General features: G+C 45.3%; 1 protein-coding gene across 1 annotated transcript; it reads right to left on the bottom strand.

The window, feature by feature from the left end:
* Positions 1–12,694: 12,694 nt before the first annotated feature.
* On the bottom strand, positions 12,695–14,981 carry LOC123100695 (transcription factor GHD7). The gene is made up of 2 exons (XM_044522581.1): positions 14,541–14,981; positions 12,695–13,150 (listed from the first exon to the last, which is right to left on the bottom strand). The coding sequence occupies exons 1-2, from the start codon at positions 14,862–14,864 to the stop codon at positions 12,836–12,838; spliced, it is 639 nt and encodes a 212-aa protein (XP_044378516.1). The 5' UTR covers positions 14,865–14,981; the 3' UTR covers positions 12,695–12,835.
* Between the last annotated feature and the right edge of the window lie 7,081 nt (positions 14,982–22,062).

Genomic DNA, 22,062 nt, shown 5'->3' on the forward strand with positions numbered 1-22,062 from the left:
AGCGGATTGGAATAGACATGATCCTTGATCCATTGTTGATTTCTTTCTTTCTTACGCGGAGGAGCCCTAGTCATGCAGACCTTGCTTGCCGGGAATCCCCTACATGATCATATGTCGACACAATGCCACTGCTACATATTTGTGTAGCTTTTTTGGTCACTGACAAACAAAAAGGAGATGCTAACACAAAGGTCCGAGAGAGACAAACACAACAAAATGGAAACCACGGCAATACTAAAACTGAAAAGTCTAACCGTGAAACAATTAATGTCATGGGCAATTGGGCATGGAAATTAATTAAGCTATAAAATGAGACCCAACAGAAGTTCACCGTAAAATATATGTTGTGGGTTCGAAAATAACCGAACGAAGACGTTAACCGGTCAATTTGATCATGTTTGCTATGTATCATGCATGCATATCAATGACATGGAGGCATCCAGAAATAAGAGATGAAAGTTCCTACATGGCTCCTTAAAGATCAGCGACTCTCGGCCGTCGGATCGGTTTGCTTGATGCGATTCTAGGCGTCGGATCAAGATCTGGAGGAAGCTGGGCCGTTGGATCTGAGATGATCACTGCTGGAATGAATAGTAACTGCTTCTAATGCCTCCACGCGCTGCCTGTTTACTCCGTTTATTCGATCGGGCCTCGCTGACGTGTGGATCCCGTCGCGGGTGGGCCGCACATGTCAGCGATCGTGGCTGTGGCTCCGGCGCGTTCGTCTCATCGCGTGCACCGGCGGTAAAATATCCCATGCCACCGCACGTTATATCCAGCCCCCGCCGAGGGTATTTTGGTCTTTTCGCTTCCAGGGTCGTGCGTGGCGTGCGGCGGTTGGCTCGTGCGCCGATGGGGTGGGGGAGGCCGGTGGCTTGCCCTTTCGTGCTCTCATTCGCCCTCTTCGTCTGCTTCTTTCTGGCTGCAACCCAGCCATTCCCTCTCCTGCACATCTCTCTCTCTCTCTCTCTCTCTCTCTCTCTCTCTCTCTCTCGCCGCCGCCGCCGTCGCCGCCCATCCTCCCAGTCCCGCCTCTTCTCCTCCCCATCAGCCCCCACGTCTCTGTTGGTGCTCTGACCTTGCCCTCGCTCTCCCTCTCTTCTTCTCTCTCGAGTTCTCGCAGTGTACCAGAGAAGAAGGAAGAAGGAGAGGTAGACACAGGAGTTTTCCCAGCGCACGAACGGCTTCAGGTTCCCTCGAGCACGAACTCAAGTTCAGGCACACACCATTACAAGCATATACACGGGGTTTTATACCCAGGTCGCGCCGGGCACGAACCCACGACCTTGCCCACGTCGAGCACCTGGTCCACGCCGCTCCGCCCGCGCCCGTCCAACATGCACGCACACGCCTGGACGCGGCGAGTCCGCAGCTAACCAACTCGACGCGCACCCCCAGCTCGCCAACGGCCTAGCCCTACACACACGCATACGCCGCACACCTGCACGGACACCCCCGTGCTACACGCGTACACACTCACGCACACACACCACGGCCCCGACGCGGCCGGAACCGCACCTGGCACGTCCAGTGCACGCATGGACGCCCAGTCGTGGCTTATTCCCTAACATTCACCCCCTAAGCCACGAACTCCAGGAGGGCAGGACTGTCGTCGTCGATGTCGGTGAGGACGCCTCCCGCATGAGCCGCCGCAGCTGCTATACCGCGCGGCCACCTCGCCGGCCGCTGTCGCGCACCGCCGCACTCCACCGCGCTACGCCCCGTCGAGCGCCGCTCGCTGCCGCTGCAGCATCCCGCAGCTCCGTGACGCGCCCCTGCGCCTTCGCGGACGTCGCGCCGAGCCATCGCCACGTGCTCGCCGCGCGCTGCAGCCGCGGCCTCCATGTCCGTCGTGCTCGCTGCGCAGTCCCCACGTCCCCGCGCTCCTGCCGCGCACGTACGCGATCTGCGCAACCAGGTCCATCGCCTCGACGCGGTCCACTCCCGCGGTCCCGACGCGTCCAGTGCGCACCCATAACACGCACCGGTCGCGCCCGGCTCGCCGCCGCGACTTATTTGCCACGCTCCGCACGCCTCCAGCTCGCGCCATGATCGCGCTCCGACGCGATCAACGCGGCCGATCCGGCGTGTCCAGGAGCTCGGTCTTCTCTCCGCCGAGCCACGCCGCGCCACTGCAGCCTCTGCGCAACCACGCAGGTCCGCCGCGCTCCCCGCACGCATGGCATCACCGTGCTCCGCCGCCGTACGGGGCGAGCGCCATCGCCGGCGAGCTCCTCCGAACCCGATGCTCTGATGCCAATTGTTGGTGCTCTGGCCTTGCCCTCGCTGTCCCTCTCTGCTTCTCTCTCGAGTTCTCGCAGTGTACCAGAGAAGAAGGAAGAAGGAGAGATAGACACAGGAGTTTTCCCAGCGCACGAACGCTGCTGCAGTCGCACGAACGGCTTCAGGTTCCCTCGAGCACGAACTCAAGTTCAGGCACACACCATTACAAGCATATACACGGGGTTTTATACCCAGGTCGCGCCAGGCACGAACCCACGACCTTGCCCACGTCGAGCACCTGGTCCACGCCGCTCCGCCCGCGCCCGTCCGACATGCACGCACACGCCTGGACGCGGCGAGTCCACAACTAACCAACTCGACGCGCACCCCCAGCTCGCCAACGGCCTAGCCCTACACACACGCATACGCCGCACACCTGCACGGACACCCCCGTGCTACACGCGTACACACTCACGCACACACACCACGGCCCCGACGCGGCCGGAACCGCACCTGGCACGTCCAGTGCACGCACGGACGCCCAGTCGTGGCTTATTCCCTAACAGTCTCTGTCGGTGGCGCCGCTGCTTCCCCGTCCCGCAGCTGCTTGGCCCTCTCATCTCAATCTCTCGAGCGCCGTCACCGAGAAAGACCCCTCGGCAGCCAACTACGGCGACGTCCTCCCCGGAGAGATCCTCCCCGCGACGGTCCCCGACGAACCATGGGCAGAGATCGGCCACCTCGACAGGGCCGCCATCGACCGCTCTACTGGTCCGGCTGGCGCTCTTCCTTTGCAGGTTGGCGAGGAGGACCGGTAGATCGAGTCGGAGCCAAGGTTTTGGTTACCGAATGAGGCAATTTTACCGAGGGGGACTGATAAATGTGGTTACCACGGTTACCGAGAAATACCGAGAATATTTCGAGCGAATTTTATAGTTGAATTATGAATTCAAATAAGTGAATGAACGAATATTCGAACTAGACCAACACGCCAGAACCAACTCTCATGACATTAATTAGAACCTACGTACTTAATTGTAAATCGAGTGTTTAAATTCAAAAATTTCAAAAAAATGGTATTTTTTGCTTGGTATGGTGATTTACCGAGGGGCATGGAAATACGCGGTAACCATGGGAAATCTTGAAATTTCAACCGGTAACCAAAACCTTGGTCGGAGCTCTGCCGGCTCTAGCTCCACTCCATCGAGGTTCAGGTTGCGGCCCCTCGTGGGCATGAGGAGTGACGGAGCCATCAAGAGCGGCAGCGGTGAGCTGATGCGGACGTGGCTGCGGCCTCCTCGCGAGATCTCGACCATGGTGAGATCCCCCCTCCCTTCCCATCCATAGTCTCTCTCACTGACCGTTGTTCCCATCGTCTTGGCTTGCAGGTCCTCTGTCGTCATGGAGCCGGACGAGCTCACCTTCCAGCTCGTGTCAAGACCCGAAACAACAAGCCCAGTTCGCTTCTACACCTCCAAGGTCATGAGCCAGCCTACCACCTCTACTGCTGCAAGTTTGTGTTAATTTTTATTTGTTTGTTTCTTCTTTTGGTGAAGCAGGTGAACTGATTCTGGCATTTTTTGTTGCCTTCCCCGTGCGTGCATGGTCGAAGGCTGGTGGCCCAGCTCGCCGGATTGGTCAAGGGTCTCACGTGGGATTTCCTTGCAGTTCATCATTGCCATTTTCTGCATCCTTCACACTTTTGGTTGGTGAGTTATTCTGTTCTTATTTTTTGCATCTTTCCTCTCTGCTAGAGTGAATAGATGTAGGTAGGTTGTTACGGATGGGTCCTGGAGGTGTTTGGATGTATTGGCTGCTCAGATCTGGTTAGAATCCTTTGGATGCATTAGGTCTGCTTGGATTTCCTGGGTTTTTTGTTGCTATGCGGGAGACAGTGCGACATGGCTACATTCCTACCACGTTTTTTGTTACATTTATTATTTTGTTCGGTGGCTGCGGGTTTGGCATTGGCTCGTGTTATTGAATTTTGTCTCGACAAATTAACTGGCTGATTTGTTTGTTAGTCTGGGTTAACCTTGGTTTAGGCGTTTAGCTGAAGGATTAAACAAATCACATGACTGGTTATAGATGATTGTAGGGACTATGCATGGTATGGTAATCAGACCACCATTCTTAGGTGTTTGGTTGGCGCTTGTGATGGAGGGAAGGGGACAGGTTGTTCATGGGCATGTGTTGTTGGATTGTGTCTCCCTGAATTAATTAGGTAGTGCCATTGTTGGTTTGTTTTGATTAATCCCTGCTTAGTCATTTATTTTAGGGATCGGACATGTCAGATGGTTAGTTACAAAGAGAGTTCTGGAGGCATGGAGTCATGGAGCAATATCTCAGGGATTAAACTTGCCATAGGCTGATCTGACGCGATCCGGTTTTGTTCCGTGCAGGGGTCCGGCAAGTCGGCGTGCTCAACAGCCTCATCGGCCACCCCGTGCTGGTGAGTGCCTCGTGTCTAGCTCTTGATGTCCGCCGCTTTAGGCGTTCTTTTGTGCTGAGCAGTGGTGGCTGGTGTGGTGCAGCTGACGGGGGAGACCGGGCCACGTGGGCGCCCATAGTTGTCGACCTGCAAAAGGGATCCGGGGCTGAGCACCAATTCCATCATCCTGCAGATCGATAGCAAATCGCATCAGGTTTCTTCAAGTGAGTGAGATCTCCCTTGGCCAGCCAGATCTGACAATGCATATATACGAAGGCAGGAAGCTATATGTGTGGTTTTGCTGTCGAATATGTGATTTTGCTGATGAATGTGGTTGTTGCTGCAGGGGTGCGTCTGCGGTTCCAGTGTCACTTCTGGTCATGGCGATGGGAGGGTTCTTCATCATCTTCATCCACATTGTTCTTCTTTTCACTATTATGTCTACAGAACTTATCTCGGTCGGAGGTGTTCCTAATTTTTCTCCGCTCCAGTTCCTTCCTCATGCAAGTGGTTGCTGCCTTTCCTCCATTGTATTGGTTTCTGCAGGTTCCATAGGCTGATGCCTTTTTTTATACAGTTGCTCAGTTGCATGCTAATCACATGTTTGTCAAAATGACAAACCTCCTGAACTGAATTTCTTATCCGTGTTTACAAAAATAGTAGATGCCTGTGATTAAACTACCAACATTCCTATTAGAGGATTGTATATATTCTCTAGCTGACTACTGTTTTCTTTCTTGCTGCAATTTATTTGACATTTGTAATGGCAAAATGATATGTCAAAGTCAAACATGCTCTTAATCTTTTATGGCAGTTTTAGAGATTTCTTCTCATACTATAGATGGTGTGTGATCTACTTCTTGACATATCCCTAGACAGGCTCTCATGTTCAGTACGTGATTATTTTGGGAGGCTTTTTTGGGAAGTCTTTGAGAGGTTGTCTAATCACCGGCTTATGTTAATAGAATTATACACAGTTTTGTACAGATATTTCATTTTGCATAGGGCTACAAAGAACAGTAAAACAGTCTGCAGCATAACACTACTTTATTTCCTAGATTCTCCAATTTAGGATCTGAGCATTGAGGCGTTGAATATGTTTATATTAACTGTAGTTCTATATTGCCTGCTACTCGAGCCGCTCCAGGTTCACCTTGCTCTCTCTCTCTGACGTCTTGGCTTGCAGGCCGCTGCCTGGTGAGGTGGTACTGGCTAAGAGGAGCACGAGTCGCCACCACCATGTACCAGACGGTGCTGTCAAGGTCGGCATTGTACTGACTGTCGATGACCTACAGGTCCATCTCTCTTTCCCTCCCTCTCTCTCTTTCAAATGTCAAGCTAGATTCCCTCTTATTTTGCAGATTGGAAATGTCCCGAAAGTTAATTGACTGAAATGCCATGTCTTGCGAAATGCTAATGCCATGATGATTAGATTGAGCATAGTACTGTTGTTTTTTGACAATTGTTGTTGTACATGTGTTACTTGCAAATTTAACTCTAGAGCATCTATTTGGGTGCGGTTTAGCATTGCAGCATTATGGCCAGACTTGCATTGTTCTCAAAATGAAACGATGGTCTAATCCTCAGATGAAAATACTCTTTGTCTCTCATTTATGTTAATTGAATAGTTACTTGATTTGATGTTGGTTAGGATTTGTGTGGAGCGAGCAACTATTCTGTTTGACCATCACTCATGTATATGTATTGCCTGCTATTTCTAATTTTTGTTTGTCCCATTCTACAACTACAACTTGCACACTAAGAACAATCGGATAATGTTGCATGGTATGGCATTGATTGGCCAACTCATTATCTTCTCCGGGCTACATTACATTTTTTTTCAGGTCTATTAGTAGTATATCTGGACAGTTCATGTCTCGCCCAGATTTAACTCTGTTTTTGCAATTGTTGTAGGTTTGTTCTTTGCCAGGCCTTCTGCTAGATCAAATCTGAGTTATGGTAGTTGCTATAAGTGTCTAGGTTTCAGCTTGGCTTGCAATTAGAGTTTTTGTTACACATGAAAAGCAGAGTGCTATTTATCCAGTCACATGAAAAAACAGAGTTATTTGTCTATGCATGGCAGTTTTGGTAGTCATGAGACACTTATTGACTAACTTGATTCTATAGATTGGTAGCTTATCATTGCATTTTTGTTTACTGTAAGCCCAAATGTATTCTTTTGTTCATTTGTGCTGCTTATTTGCAACTTGCTTCTTTCAAGCATATATTATCCATTTAATTTTAGTTGGCTCCTTTTATATTGGTTTATGTTCCTCGCAGAAAAGATATTTCTTTATATTGTGTTGCTGGCTAACATATGTTGATCCCTATGTTGTGTTGCAGTATCTGCTACTGTTTGTAAGTTGATTTTGGGAAGTGGTGCTCTACGATTAAGATTGCGTTATGTGGGTTTCCTGGATCTGCTGGCAAAGGAGAAGCAATGAAAAGTAATGTCAAAACACGTTTTTTATGATGAGTGCAATTAGGAGTGTCAACACGATCTTAAACTAGATTAAACATTAGCTCTGACCAGATGACCATTTTTTATTTCATGTTACAGGGTAGATAAAGAGTGGATGCCCAACTACTCCCATGTAGGCCGCTCAGAATCAATTATCTGATATATGGCGTCACTTGAAGGTAATTAATAAACCGACGACCCAGGTTTTGTTGTGGCTGCATATATCATAGGAAGGGCTAAAAATCGCATAAGAATAGCCCACTTCTGCTTGAATAAAACTCCATGGAGTTCTGATTCGGAGCTTAGCTTGATCAACTGTTCATTTCTTGGTTTTGCTTGATTTGGAATGAAAGTATGTTGCCTTTTTTACAAGAATTATTCACCTATTCAAGCAGCTAAATTTTGTGTTATTTAGAACACCGAAAAAACTACTCCCTCCATTCCCAAATATAAGTCTTTCTAGACATTCCAACAAATGACTACATACGAAGCAAAATGAGTGAATTTACACTCTAAAATATGTCTACATACATCCGTATGTTGTTGTCCATTTGAATTGTTTAAAAAGACTTATATTTAGGAACGGAGGGAGTATATCAGTATTGTGGTGAACTGATAAACATAAAGAAAGATTAGCAAAGAGTGCACTCGCAAAAATCAGAAAAACCGCAAAAATAATACCAAGCTTCTGTTGATGCCGTTCCAACCATTGTGGTATCATGGTTAAGTACTATGACTCTAAAGGTTTTGTGTGTCGAGTAACTGACATGTAAGGTTTTAGTTCTAATGGGTGTAATCGTGTCTTCTCCTGGTGGAAAAATGATAGAAACAAAGGCTCTGTTTAAATTTGTTGTCCTTTTGTATCTTCCAGCCTTTATCATACATTGTATCTTATCAAAATTGTAATGTCAGTTTTCAGCTCGGTTTAATTCTGAAATGCATAAATAATATTTACATTACATGGCTGAAAGGTTCTCCATAATTTATTGCTCTAATAAAATTTGGAAAATACTCATCTGGCTACATTCATGTGATGCTTCATTTATTTATTTGTAATAATTCATGTGTTCTTCCATTCCTAGGAACTATACTTTTATCTTCTATATTCTTTAATGTTGAAGCAGCTATGTAGTATCCAGATCACTGAATATTATCCAAAGTGATTCTCCTTTGTGTAGAATATGAAGATAGAATTAAGGGTACTACAGTATCTCTTGCTACACAACATATGCTTCCATTTGTCAGCTGCCCAAAAAAGGAGCTAAACTAACAAATGTCTGTCAATTCAAATTGCCTCTTCTCCAATTAATTAAATTGGCAGTGTGATATTAGAACCGATGTTGCACTTCCATGAATAGATAGTCACACAATTGTAAGGTGCGACAAATACACATGCAGGAAGCCCCTCTCTGTTTCCATGGCCTGTTTCAGAATGATGTGGCCCAAAACAGAATATATTTTCTTTTGTTATTACCTTCTAAATTTTTAACTAGCATTCATATGAAAACCAATATTATTTGATAGTAGTAACCTGAGAGAGATTGCTTCATGAACATCCACACATTATAACTCATGATATATACGATGTTATATTGCCATAAGTCATTTGCGTTGTTTCTTTTGCTCAGCGCCCTATGCTTTGGTTGGGTGCGAAGCACCAAAAGTAGTCAATTAAAGAGCTCTATGAATTTGGTCCATGTTTCATATAGAAAATTGGTTCATTTATTAGTATTTGTTTTGGCTGGTTCATACATGTACTTTGCACTACAAGTTCCCTATAGTACCCTCTCTTGGGTTGGTCGTGTACTTCCTTTTCCCTATCACATTCATGTTTCGAAGAGTGATCTTCTGGTGTTGTGTGTATCTTTATATTCCTTTTCCCTGTCACATTCATGTTCCGAATAGGAAATGGAGCACTACCATTTGTTTTAGAAGACAGCCATGATAACCATTCATTTGAGAACTATGTAGCGACAAAAATATATTTAGTTCAGTGCAATCTATCCTAGATTAGATAATTGAATCCGTGGGCTACAAATATTTGATTTCGCTCTTTGGTTCTTTCAGTATGTTTGTGTCCAAGAATATTTGATTTTACTCTATCTGCTCTGTGTTTTTTTGTGTTGCCATGCAGATCACAAGTTGCAGGTATGAATTTTCAAGCGGGGCTACTTGATCTATTTACTCAAGCAAGACGTGTTTATATATGTCGAAATGTCTGTTGGAGATTATGGTGCATAGAAGATCACATATGTTTGAAAAGAGAAAAAATAGCATGTGTCGGTCTGGACAGTAGATATGTTCTGCTGACATGTTTATCCTTTACTATTCCAAAGCCCAGTTCTATGTCTATCTTTTTCTTGAAACTTCCATTTTATTGATTCAAATTATTTAAGAACCTTCCAAAAAATTATATCTTCTGTAATTACATGTTAGTGCTAAGGCATGCTTGGACCAAACGGTACCCTTGCGCCAAGGCATGATCCTGATATACCATTTATATATTCTAAGAGTCTCCAAAATCTGAAGAAAGAGGTGGCTATACAGGATACCAAGCATCGCAAGACTGAGGTGGCTAACACAATGGAGCTCCTCCCGTATGCTAGCTTAGTGGTTATGGCTCCATAATTGGCTCTCCTTTATTATGTTCCTGTTCTTATTACCTCTTGTGTATTCTCGCTTTTGGTATCGAACTTAATGTCGACTGGCTATCTTTTGTGGTTCTATGAACGCACATAGCTTGATCTTGCCGTATAATCTGGTGTCGATATTGATCTCCATTGTGTTTTACGTTTATCACAATTGAATGCTTCTTTGCTTTATTATTATTATCCTGTATAAGTGCAAATGCTATACTTGGGTTTCTATTAACATAGTGTTACATGCTTCGACAAAACGTCAGGACCGGCACCCTCGCGCCAGGGCGCGATCTTGATCTAGTATATATGTATCTGGATGGCCATTGGCAGGCATTGACGGCATGTTTGTGTGACCAACTTTAGTCCACAAATCGATGCCACACTGGACGCAGCATCGTTTTCAGGATCTATCTATCGTCTACGTGTGGAGCACGTGAAAAGGAGCAAAATCAAGAACGAAGCAACCATTAGCTAACACTTCAATCCAGATACACATATGATATTCGATCTTTCTGGCTGGCAAAAAGTGCAAGAAGCAGCGGGAGAGTCTGCAGCCATGGAGCACTGGAATCCGCCGCCTTTTCCTCCTTTGCATAAAGCGGAGCCAGACGGTCCACACAATCCTGATCTCGCCAGTGGGCGATCTCATCAGCATCACACCCTGCAGGCCATCACCACACATGAGTCATCTTCTTCTGCCCTGAAGTAGAAGCAAACGTTATGCTACAATAAGAAGGAAAAGCCGAGTATTCTTTGTCATGATGGGTATATGTGTAGATGCTGGCCAGCAAGTTCATGTGAACTAGCAAGGTAGAGAATATTTTTGTCATGTGATGGCATGATGCAGACTGCCAATCTGCCACACACACAGCACAATCCATTGCATGCGTGCTCATTTACGCGTGGCTAGCTAGCTACACATCACACACATTACATATTGACTTCTATCACCCTAGCTAGCTACCGACAAGATCGATCGTGAAAATCACACACACAAAAGTATACATACAGTAAATAGGTAATTACTTTTGGTGAAAAAATATGACATTTCTTACACAGTGGAAAAATGTTGTAGTACACCCTCCGTTCCTAAATATAAGTCTTTTTAGAGATTTCAATATGAATCATATATAGAGCAAAATGAGTGAATCTACAGTCTAAAACACGTCTATATACATCCGTATGTTGTCCGTATTAAAATCTCTAAAATGGCTTATACTTAAAAACGGAGGGAGTACAATCTAGAGAAAGGCGCAAGATGCAGCAGGAGACTCTGGAAACATGGAGCGCGCCACCTTTTTCTTCTTGGCGTACAGCAGAGTGAGGCGATCCACACAATCCTGAGCTCGCCGGAGCACCGCGCGTAGGCGAGCTAACCAGCACCACACCTTGCAGCCTCAGGGATCGATCCATGCATCTGAGCTATCTCCGGCCACCACACAGACTAGTCATCTCTTCTGCCCTGAAATGGGAGGAAAAGATATGCTACAAAAAGAAAGAAAAGTGGAGTATTCTTTATTCTGATGGATGGATACATATGTATGGATGCCGGCCGGCAAGTTCATATGATGCAGACAATGACAAACAACACAGTCCACATTTACGCCACATGCACTATTGGATACGTGGGTCCGGTTCCTGTCAAAATGATTACGGTGGCTCAAATCCTCACTTAAAATTAAAGTGTTCCCTTGGATTCTATGTCGGTGGCTCAAATCATTGCTTAAAATTAAAGTGTTCCCTTGGTTTCTATATATGCAAGGGGTAGATAAGTTTCTATGCAAGGGGTAGATAAGTTTTCACAAAAACTATTACACCACTCACTATCTACCTTGGTGGGTCAGATTTTAGAACCGAGTCCTATAAACAGGAAGACAGGGAGTAGGATCTTAAAATTGGCGGTGCCGCTGCTGAAATATTGTGAAAATTTACACTCCATAATATAATTTATTCCAAACATTATCATAATCTCAACAAATAGTCCTAAAATAGCATTAACCTATTAGGTAACTAGGGTTAGGTATGTACTAAAATTTACTTTGCATTCACCCATGGCACTCCTAGATCCACATCTGAACAAACAATTAATCTAATCACTTTCATCGAGCATTGAACTTAATAAATCTCATGACAATTAGTATTTGGCAACCTATTGGATCATGGCAGTCAACAATAGCTTCCCCTATCTTGGACAGACATTCGTATCCCAAGCTTCATATATACCCCAATGACAAAGGTGACTACGCTATGCACACACACATACACATGATTGATCAAACGATGGACAAACTAATTAATACGTACCTCATAGATGAAGGATCACTTCAATAAGTACATCCAACAACATAAGGAACACACAATTCCAATATAATACATGAACTTCGGATGATTTACAGCTGTAATGATGTCTTGATATGTGCACAGTTTTCCATGCAACTTCACATATTCTACTCAAGTTCCTCATTCGTACACATTGGAGGTATTTTACCTATGATAAGGCCACAAATTAGTTAGCTGACGCACAGCTTTTTAATATACATGTGGTCTCAAGGTTCACCTCATATTTGGTGAATGAAATATAATTTTCTTTCTCAAAATAAGCATTGTACATGTTCGGCAGTCGTGATGGTTTACTCTCTCTCAATCCGTTTTCCACCCTAGAGAAGTCCTCAAGATAAAATAACAAACTTTATACATAAGAAGCTCATCCGTATTTAATTTTGAGTCGACGATGACTTAATTCAACTGGTTACATATTATTTTCTAGTATGATTGACATAATTCCATATAAATCAAAACAACAATCGCACTTGTCACCAATTTTGAGACAATTTTATTACACATCAAAGTAGCTATCCTCTTGAAATTACAGGTTTAAATCAACACGTAGTATAACAAGACTTGTTTCAATAAATACATTTTGTTTGATTGATCTGCTGACCATTTTAAATAGTCAAATCAACATAATGGCTCCAATCGATCAACCACTAACCGACTTATTTTACTTTGATGAACAACTGCTTCACAGGTGGATCAATCAAAAGTAAATATGTTATCATTTTATCTGGCTTGTGCTATAAATTACTGGAACCATCCAAGATGAAGTTTACTAGGATCATAGGGCGAAGCTGGAGATGATGGCGATGCCATGGCTTCGGGTACCTTGACGAAGCGGCCGTTGACCCGTGGCTGGAGCTCAGCGTAAGCTTTTCTGGACTCGTATCGGATTTGCTTGTCATAGCGCCGCCTCTTCCTCTTCTCCCTATACCTCATCACCTTCGCCGCTCTCTCCTGCATTGTGGGATAATGGGCAGGCCCCACCATCATCTTTGTGTCAATAGTCATGATTGCTTCATTGCTAATAGTGTTTGTGAATGCACCTCCGTAAAATGGCACCTGAACATCAAGAGGGAAATAATCATAAGATCGCAGTTATGTACTTTCTTATGGGTAGCAGATACGTACTTGATATTCCCCTGTTTATGAAGTATCTAATTGGTCTCTAATTAACTAGAAAATGATCCATTTTCATTCAAAGGTGCACTTGATTGTAACTATTCTATTTTTAGACAGCGGAAGATAACAACTCCCCTGGCATTTTTTTCCAAAGATGCGCACAGTCCAAAATCAATTGGTCTACGAATATACGTTTCAATTAGGTGTATTATGTACATGCGTGTAGCCCTGTACATGTATGTACAGTTTTATGATTTTTAAAAGGTGTAACTTCCTCAGCAATTGTGATCTGGGTCCGTTTGGGATGAACATGCCATGTTCAAAAGATTGATAGCGAGTAACTAAGTAGGCAATTTCCTGATGCAAACTAACTAAACAAGGATCTTCTTTTCTTTCCATTCTGTATGGTTTTGTTCATTTTTGGACCCGATCTCGATCAGTTTTATGAACTCGGTAGATCGATCACCCGGCCACTACGCAAGCTATCGTGGGGAGTAGTATCAGTTATATATGAGCTACAGACTTGCAAAACTAGCTCAAGGTAAAATTTAAATACAAAATAACAATTAAATTCATAATGACCACATAAAATGAGAAAGAGGGTGCATCGATCCAGTATGTATATTGTCCATTTCACAAAACTTTGTCAATTAATTACCATAAAGGTGTGGACTCCAGATAGATACTGACAAGTTGAGAATTGAGCATATGTATTGCTTAATCCAATAAAGAGATATGTTATATTATTAAGCTCTAGCTAGCAGCTTGATTAAAGTCTTGCCCCAGCTAGCAGCTTGATTAAAGTCTTGCCCCAGCTGTGCCGGTCGAGTTGGTTAGTTATTGCACACAAGTCAAATTTTCATTATGCATGTATGACTGATTACCTTGTTGTTGGTCAAATAAAATGAAATAAGTATATATGTATGACTGATGATTTGAGTGACAACCCATACAATTCTTTATCAACTACTCCCTCCGTTCGGAATTACTTGTCTCGGAAATGGATGTATCTAGAACTAAAATATGTCTAGATACATCCATTTCCGTGACAAGTAATTCCGAACGGAGGGAGTAATACAAAACACAAATTCTATGCCTCCATAGAGAATTAAAGAATATCAAGATCCATTCCCGTATATCTTTTTCAGAAGAACAATTGAGCAGCGTAAATTAACAGAATTATGTGACAGATATATGAGATGGTTACATGGTGCTTTTTTTTGTAGTGGGTGTAGATAGACATTAATTAGGTGGGGAATTTTAAGGAGGAAGCCGTGGACGCATCCATCGGCAAGAGATGAAACAATTAAGCAGTACTAGTACTACTTACGATGTGGGCTCTTGCCGGTGGCTGCACTAGGTGAGCCATGTGTCGGCCGCCTGCGCCCACCTCCAGCGTGAGCCTGCTGATGCTGTTCCCTGCAGCTGCTGTTTCATGAAATGGTGTGGCCCATGTTCTGCGGTGGTCGAAGTTGGCTGGCGGCAGTGGCACTGGGTGGTCTGCTGCCGCGCCATGGTGGTGGTGGTGGTGGTTGCCTTGGGCGAAGAACTGGTGCTCGCGTAGCTGGTGCTCCTGATGATGGTGATGATGAATGGGCGAGACCATGAGGCGCGGGCAGTTGTTGGCGCCGCACAAACCGCATGACATGGACATACTGCTAGCTAGCTCCAAGGGTTGCTTGCTTGTTTGTTTTTTCCTGGTGTAGTCTGGTGCGTGGAGGAGCCGAGTAGGAGAGATGTCGAGGAAGAAGAAGAGGCAGTTATGAGTACCAGTAACTACCAAGGTACTTGTAGTAGTAGCTAGGGCTGTACTGTGCCTCTCTCACATGCACTGCATATAGGCAGCACTGAGCTCTCAGGCCAGAAAAAAGAATCAATATGGGAATTAGCAAAATATGATGGATCAAATCAAATAGACCCAACTAATGAGTGGGTCGGAATAGATACGATCCCTCGATCCATCGTTGATTTCTTTCTTACGCGGAGGAGCCGGAGCCATGCAGACCTTGCTTGCCGGGAATCCCCCACATGATCTTATGTCCACACAAGGCCACTGCTAGATATTTGTGTAGCTTTTTTGGTCAGTGTCAAGCAAAAAGGAGATGCTAACACATAGGTCCGAGGGAGAAACACAAAAAAATGGAAACCATGCCAATACTAAAATAGAAAAGTACTACCAGCTGTGAAACAATTTTTGTCATGTGGCATCCATACTATATCATGGGCATGGAAACTAAACTGTAAAATGAGAACCAGTGAGGACTCTTCGCCCCAAAGCTTAACCAGCCTCCTGGGTCGCCCCTGTCGACTCCAGAGGTGCCCATGCCGCCACACCCAACCCTCCCCCACCAGCCACCCAGCCTCTCGCTGTTGCGGGAGGAAACCACCGGTGGCCGGACGGTAGCGGCGGGATGCTCCCGCATCCCTTTTTTTTCGTCTGGCATATCCCCCATCCTCTCGTCCCTCTACCGCTCCCTCATCATGGGACCCATATGTCCCGATCTACAGCAACCGGGAGCATGCTTAGTTCTTCATAGCAGGTGAGACTGGTTGTGCGGGTCACTCGCCACCATGGCTAGAGGCGCGTCCCTCATTGTGGTGGTGACTCACTGTGCGGGGCGGACTCCGGCCAGATCCGATCGGATTTGGCATTGGTCTCTCTACTAGATGAGGATTGTTTCGGCGAGGTGCTGGCTCTCCACGTGTGCGGTGGCTGGCTAGCGGCGCTAAGATCTATGGCTTGGTGGTGGTGATCTAGATCTGACCAGCTAGATGGTGCTGACTACAAACTATATTGCAACTACTTCCTAGGGCTCCACAGCGGCGGTGGTCATTGAAAGGTCCTTGGGAGGGGTCATCTCTACTGATCCAGTGGTTGACTTCAGCGATGAGATAAAATTATGGACGACGGCTTGATGCAAAGGGATGGTTGTGCAGTGGCAGCGGTTGCATCGCATGTAGCTATTAGAATCACGGAAAAGTGGTGATGACAACACATGAGCGGCTTCGGTGGTGTTGCTACTCGAGCACTCAGTCTCGAGCTCTAGGGCAAAACGTCTAGGTCAGAACTACTATTTATACCTGGAAACGGCGATGTTTTTCTTACATTCTTACCTTGTCGAAGGCATTGTTCAGATATGCTCAGACTGATTTTTTGGGGTGAAAACCTACATTTTGGACTTGTGGTTGGATCTGATGATGATTGCGTTTGAGTGTCCCTCCCTTCCAAAAGGCATTGTTATTTGAAGAATCTCATCGTCAATGTGGTGTCATGAGATGGTTGGTGTGGATATGATCATTGTTGTAGTTTGCCGATCAAAGATCTGATCGCTTTGCAGCTTTTCTTTTTCTTGCCCACAAATAGTTTTGGTCTTATATGACTTTGCTAGTTGTCAGTGTGTTTTCGCCTGTGTGTGAGTTGGTGTTGGCTATGTCATCCTAACTATGCAGAGGTTGGGTGTGTGCCCATTGTGTTATTTATCTTTTTGATGCTTCATTTTGAGCAAATAAAATCCACCCTTTGTTAAAAAGACTTGCAATTGTTCCCTCCCCGAGGCCACCTGGGCGGCGGCTCAGTCCCTCTTAGACCGCTCCCCCTCCCCTCGCTGTTGCCGATGGGCTCTGCCTGGTGAAGCCCGCGCTGATCCGGAGGTGGCGTGGCCTACTCTTCTCGTCGGCTTGCGGCCGCTCGAAAGTAAGGGAGTTTGCCGAAGGGTGTCGAATGGCGGCCAATGTGCAGTGCTTCATGTTGGCTGCGGGGCGGAGGTGCTCCCGAGGTGGGGCGACCTACTGATGTCTTAATGGTCTGTTGTGACGCGACAACACGTAATGGTGACAGGTATCGTGACGGCCTGGTCTACGTGTCTGCTACTCTTGTGCGCGGTGGTGCTCGTGGTGGCTTGGGTGTGGTGGTCGGTGCATGTGAGCCTATGTGGCCCACGACAGCAAGGGCTGCATTGCCAGGCATCCTGGTAGTGTTGGGGTGGTGTTGGCATCGACACGGGCAGCCTACCCTGGTGATACAGGTGGTCGTGGTGTCCTTCTAATCCAACTGGACTGGTTCGCTATTGTTGGATACAAGTGGAGTCGCGGATCAGCCTCACAGGTTCGTTGTAGCTTGGCTCCTTCCTTGGTGTCTGTAGAGGTGGAGAGGTGTAAGGCTCTGGGTGAAACTTTGATTCTTCGGCGATGATGACGCTCGAGGGTGTTATCCTACTCCTTGGAGGCATTGTAGATTAGTACTTCCTCACGACTGGGTCGTGTTTAGTCAGAGTAGGGAGGGGCGATGTGGGTTGTTAGCTAAGCCAGACCATTCCTAGGGTTTGGTAGAGCGGTTGTGTCCGGGTCTAGGCAAGATCTTGTGTTCGGCGGGGATCGATGCTGGAGATGGTTGGCGTGGGTTGGCACTGCTTTCCTTCTTGAAGGCGATTTCGTAGATCTGGCTCACAGTCACTCCAAGAAAAGGTCACGTTAGGTGGAGGCAGTCTGCTTAGATTTTGGTCAGTGATTGATTTTCCTTTTCCTATTTATTATTATTATTATTGGCATAGTTTTCCTTACAAAGTAGGCCATTCTATATTTTTTCTGTTCTCTCTTAATAAAATTGATAGACCACCTACCTTGCAAGTGAAGAAAAATAGAATGAAAACCAGCAAAAGTTCACCAAACTAATATATAATTGAGACTACGCGGCAGGTGTGGGGAGCAATCTTCGAATCATTCAAGTTAAAACGAAATAATTGAGGATTCAAAAATATACTAGCTAAACCGGACAAAGGCTTAGCCGGCCAATTTGATCATGGCTGCTATCATGCATGCAGAATCGATGACCTGGAGTCATAAATCTTCTTAGATCGATCCCATGTTGTGTGACCGACTTTGGTCCACAAATCAATATCTCACCGGCAGCGGAGTCGTTTTCACGATCTACCTATCGTGTACGTGTGGACAGCATGAAAAGGAGCAAAATCAAAAACAAGGCAACCAGCAATTCGTTCATTCTGGGGCGCTGGTGCCGGCAAAAAGCGCAAGATGCACCAGGAGAATCTCGAGCCATGGCCATGGAGCACCGGAATCCACCGCCTTTTTCTCCTTTGCGTAAAGCGGAGTCAGATGGTCCACACAATCCTGAGCTCGCCGGAGTAGCGCGCGCGTGGGCGGCCTAACCAGCACCAGACCCTGCAGGCCACCACACAGATCCATGCATCTCCGACCACCACACGCATGATTCATCTTCTTCTGCCCTGAAGTAGAAGCAAGTGCTATGCTACAAAAAGAAAGAAAAGTGAAGTATTCTTTGTTCTGGTGGGTATATGTATAGATGCGGGCCAGCAAGTTCATGTGAACTTTTTTTTAGATAAAGGACATTTCATTCAATAGATATATCGAGGTGATACAATCGCATCGAAAAAAAGCCCGGCCTCTGCATACCTAGATGCACACAGCCAAAAAGTCGAGAGTGCCCTAGAAATAAAAATAATTCGGTACAATGCGAAGCAAATAAATCATGTCGAGCCTAAGGAGCGGCAGATCCTATCCGTAGATCACACCGCCATCCATGGGGGTAGAAAACCTCCCTGGCCGAACGCTCCAGCCGTGTAGACGCCATCATAAAAAGGTCTCTGTCCTCCGACCTCTGCAGGATAGACCAAGTACGGAGCCATCATGTACAAACATGAATAACCTGTATAGGAGATGAGACACATTTGTTATTAAAGATCACATCATTCCTGGTAAGCCACAGTGCCCAGCATAAGGCCGCCGCTCCCACGAGAATATGTGCAGAAAATTGTTTATCAATACCCCGCAACCAGTTGCCGAATATGTTCCGTGCACTACGTGGTGGGTATAAATTAGAAGCTACTTGAACTATGGCCCAAACTGCCCGAGCGAACTTGCACTCAAAAAATAAGTGTCTAATAGACTCGTCATGTTGGCAAAAGACACATGTCTTAGAACCTTGCCAGTTCCGTCGTGCCAGATTATCTCTCGTTAGGATGACTCCTCTATTTAGAAACCAGAGGCAAATGTTCACTCTTAGAGGAATTTTGAGCTTCCATAATTTTCTGTTATCAACTGAAACATCACAATGAACCATTGCATCATACATGGATTTGACAAAAAAATTGCCATTCTGATGCAAGTTCCATCGAAAGACGTCCGGCTCACCTGACAGTTGAATGTCCTCCAGGCGAGTGAGTAATTCATTCCATGCTGCCAGGCGAGGGCCATGAAGGTCCCTACAGAAAGAAATATCAGGGTTTTGTTGTCCTAAAACTTGTTTGATCGTGACAAATTTATGTCTGACAATCCTGCACAAGCTTGGATATTGCACCATTAGTGGGTTGTTCCCTAGCCAGGTGTCTTCCCAGAATCGAACTTGAGAACCATCCCTAACCGAGAAGGTCCCAAATTGGAAAAAAGAATTCCTTGGCCTTCATCACGCCACTCCAAAAATGTTAATCCCCAGGTTTCAATGAACTTGAGAAATGGCTTTGGATCCCACATACTTGTTGCGAATGATTTCCTGCCATACTCCATTCTCAGTGAGTAGTTTGTAAACCCACTTGCTGAGAAGAGCAATATTTTTAATCTCAAAGTCTTGAATTCCCAGCCCCCCTTGAATTTTAGGTCTGCATAATACGCTCCGCCTAGCAAGTCGATATTTCTTGGATTCATTATCGCTCTGCCAAAAAAATCTGGATCTAAAGTAGTCCAGTCACGGGAGAACCCCTTTCGGTAGGTGGAAGAATGACAACATATATAGAACCATGTTGCTTAGGACAGAATTGATCAAGATCAATCGTCCCCCGTAAGACAAGAGTTTGGCCTTCCAACTAGCTAGACATTTCTCAAGTCTCTCTTCCACTTGCTTCCACTTAGCGATAGTTAAACGCCGATAGTGTATGGGAATACCCAGATATCGAATCGGAAACTGCCCGAGTTGGCATCCAAAAATCTCAGCATACTCAGGTGCTGATTCTGCAGCATCGCCAAAGCAAAAGTGTTCGCTCTTATGAAAATTAATTTTGAGACCAGAAAGTTCCTCAAAAGCACATAAGAGCAACTTGAGATTTCTTGCCTTGTCTAGATCATGATCCAAGAAAAGGATAGTGTCATCCGCATATTGTAGAATAGATAGAACATCTTCTACCAAGTGTGGAATGACACCATTAATTTGACCATCCAGCTTAGCCCGCTCAACAAGCGTAGCTAGCATGTCGGCCACAATGTTAAACAAAATAGGAGAGGCGGGGTCCCCTTGGCGAAGCCCCTTCCTTGTCTGAAAATAGTTGCCAACGTCATCATTAAATTTTATGGCCACACTGCCTCCAGAAACAAAGCTCTCTACCCAACGACACCATTTTGGTGAAAACCCCTTCATGCGCAAAGTTTGCAACATAAAGGGCCACTTAACTTTATCGTAGGCTTTTTCAAAATCTATTTTAAGAATGACACCATTCAACCTTTTCTGGTGAAGCTCATGTACAGTTTCGTGTAGGACGACCACTCCATCTAATATGTTGCGTCCTTGCATAAATGTTATTTGAGTGGGCTTTACGACATGGTCAGCCACCCCGTTCAACCGATTAGTTGCGACCTTCGTAAAGATTTTAAAACTTACATTCAGAAGGCAAATCGGTCGATATTTTTGAATACGATTAGCCTCCTTAATCTTAGGCAATAGGATAATTTCCCCAAAGTTTAAATGAGAAATATCAAGGTTTTCAGTATGCAGTTGGTTAAACAACGGAACCAAGTCTGCCTTAATCACGTCCCAAAAACATTGATAGAACTCTGCGGGAAAGCTATCCAGTCCCAGAGCTTTGTTGTGTTCCATTTAAAACACCGCAGTTCGAATTTCCTCCTCAGAGAACAGGAAGGTTAGGAATTCATTTTCCGCTTCCGTAACTTGAGGAATATCATGAGTAACAGATTCATCCAACTGAAAATTTGTTACATCTGAAGGTCCAAAAAGTTCCGTGTAATAGTTAGTAATGAAAGTTCTAAGTGGTGCGTCCCCCTCAATTCGGCCTTCCTCCTGGTCAAGGGCGAATATGCGTTTCTTTCTATGTCTGCCATTGGCAAGCATTTGAAAGTATTTCGTATTATCATCACCTTGCACAAGCAAATCCGCTTTGCAACGTTGGTACCATTTAATTTCTTCCTCGCGTAATAGGCGGGCAATCTGCTCATTTAGATTGCTTTTTTGCTCAATCTCAACCGCAGACAGAGGCCTCGCCTCCGCTATATTATCAAGGGAATCAATTAAGGTAGATAGTCGCAGTTTTTCTTTTTTGTAAATGCCAGCAGTATGCTTGGCCCATCCACGAAGGAATCGACGCAAGGCGCGAATTCGATTATTCCATCGTTGAATGGGTGTGTTACCGCGAGGTTGACGCGCCCACACTTTCTTAACAAGGTCATGAAATCCCTCTCTAGTGAGCCATCCCAGTTCAAATTTAAACTGGTGACGGTTAGAACTTGAGATTGGTTGTCCAAAATCGGTTAGCAAAGGAGTGTGGTCCGATAAGGCCTCAATTCTTTCTAGTGCCCAAACCGAGGCTAGGGGATATTTATATTCCCAGTCGGTGGTAACTAGCACCGGTCAAGTTTTTCAAATGTTGGCACTGATCGGTTATCCAGGTATACTAACGGCCAGACATCGTGATCTCCCTTAGAATCAAGCTGTCAATAACAGCATTAAAGAGGAAAGGCCACCTAGTATCAAACCGGTCGTTGTTTTTTTCCTGCTGATATCGAAGGATATTAAAATCCCCTCCCCCCAATTAACATGGGGTGGGGATTGTCTCGACAGGTATTAACAAGTTCTTTTAGAAATGCAGACTTAA

The sequence above is a fragment of the Triticum aestivum genome, chromosome 4D, assembly GCF_018294505.1.
Source record: "Triticum aestivum cultivar Chinese Spring chromosome 4D, IWGSC CS RefSeq v2.1, whole genome shotgun sequence".
NCBI lineage: Eukaryota > Viridiplantae > Streptophyta > Magnoliopsida > Poales > Poaceae > Triticum > Triticum aestivum.

Bases quoted from the DNA above. Each gene is read 5' to 3' on its own strand.
- LOC123100695 (XM_044522581.1), bottom strand. From the start codon at position 14,864: ATGTCCATGTCATGCGGTTTGTGCGGCGCCAACAACTGCCCGCGCCTC. The intron at 13,151-14,540 runs GTAAGTAGTACT...CTTGATGTTCAG, and splicing joins CACCGGCAAGAGCCCACATC to GTGCCATTTTACGGAGGTGC.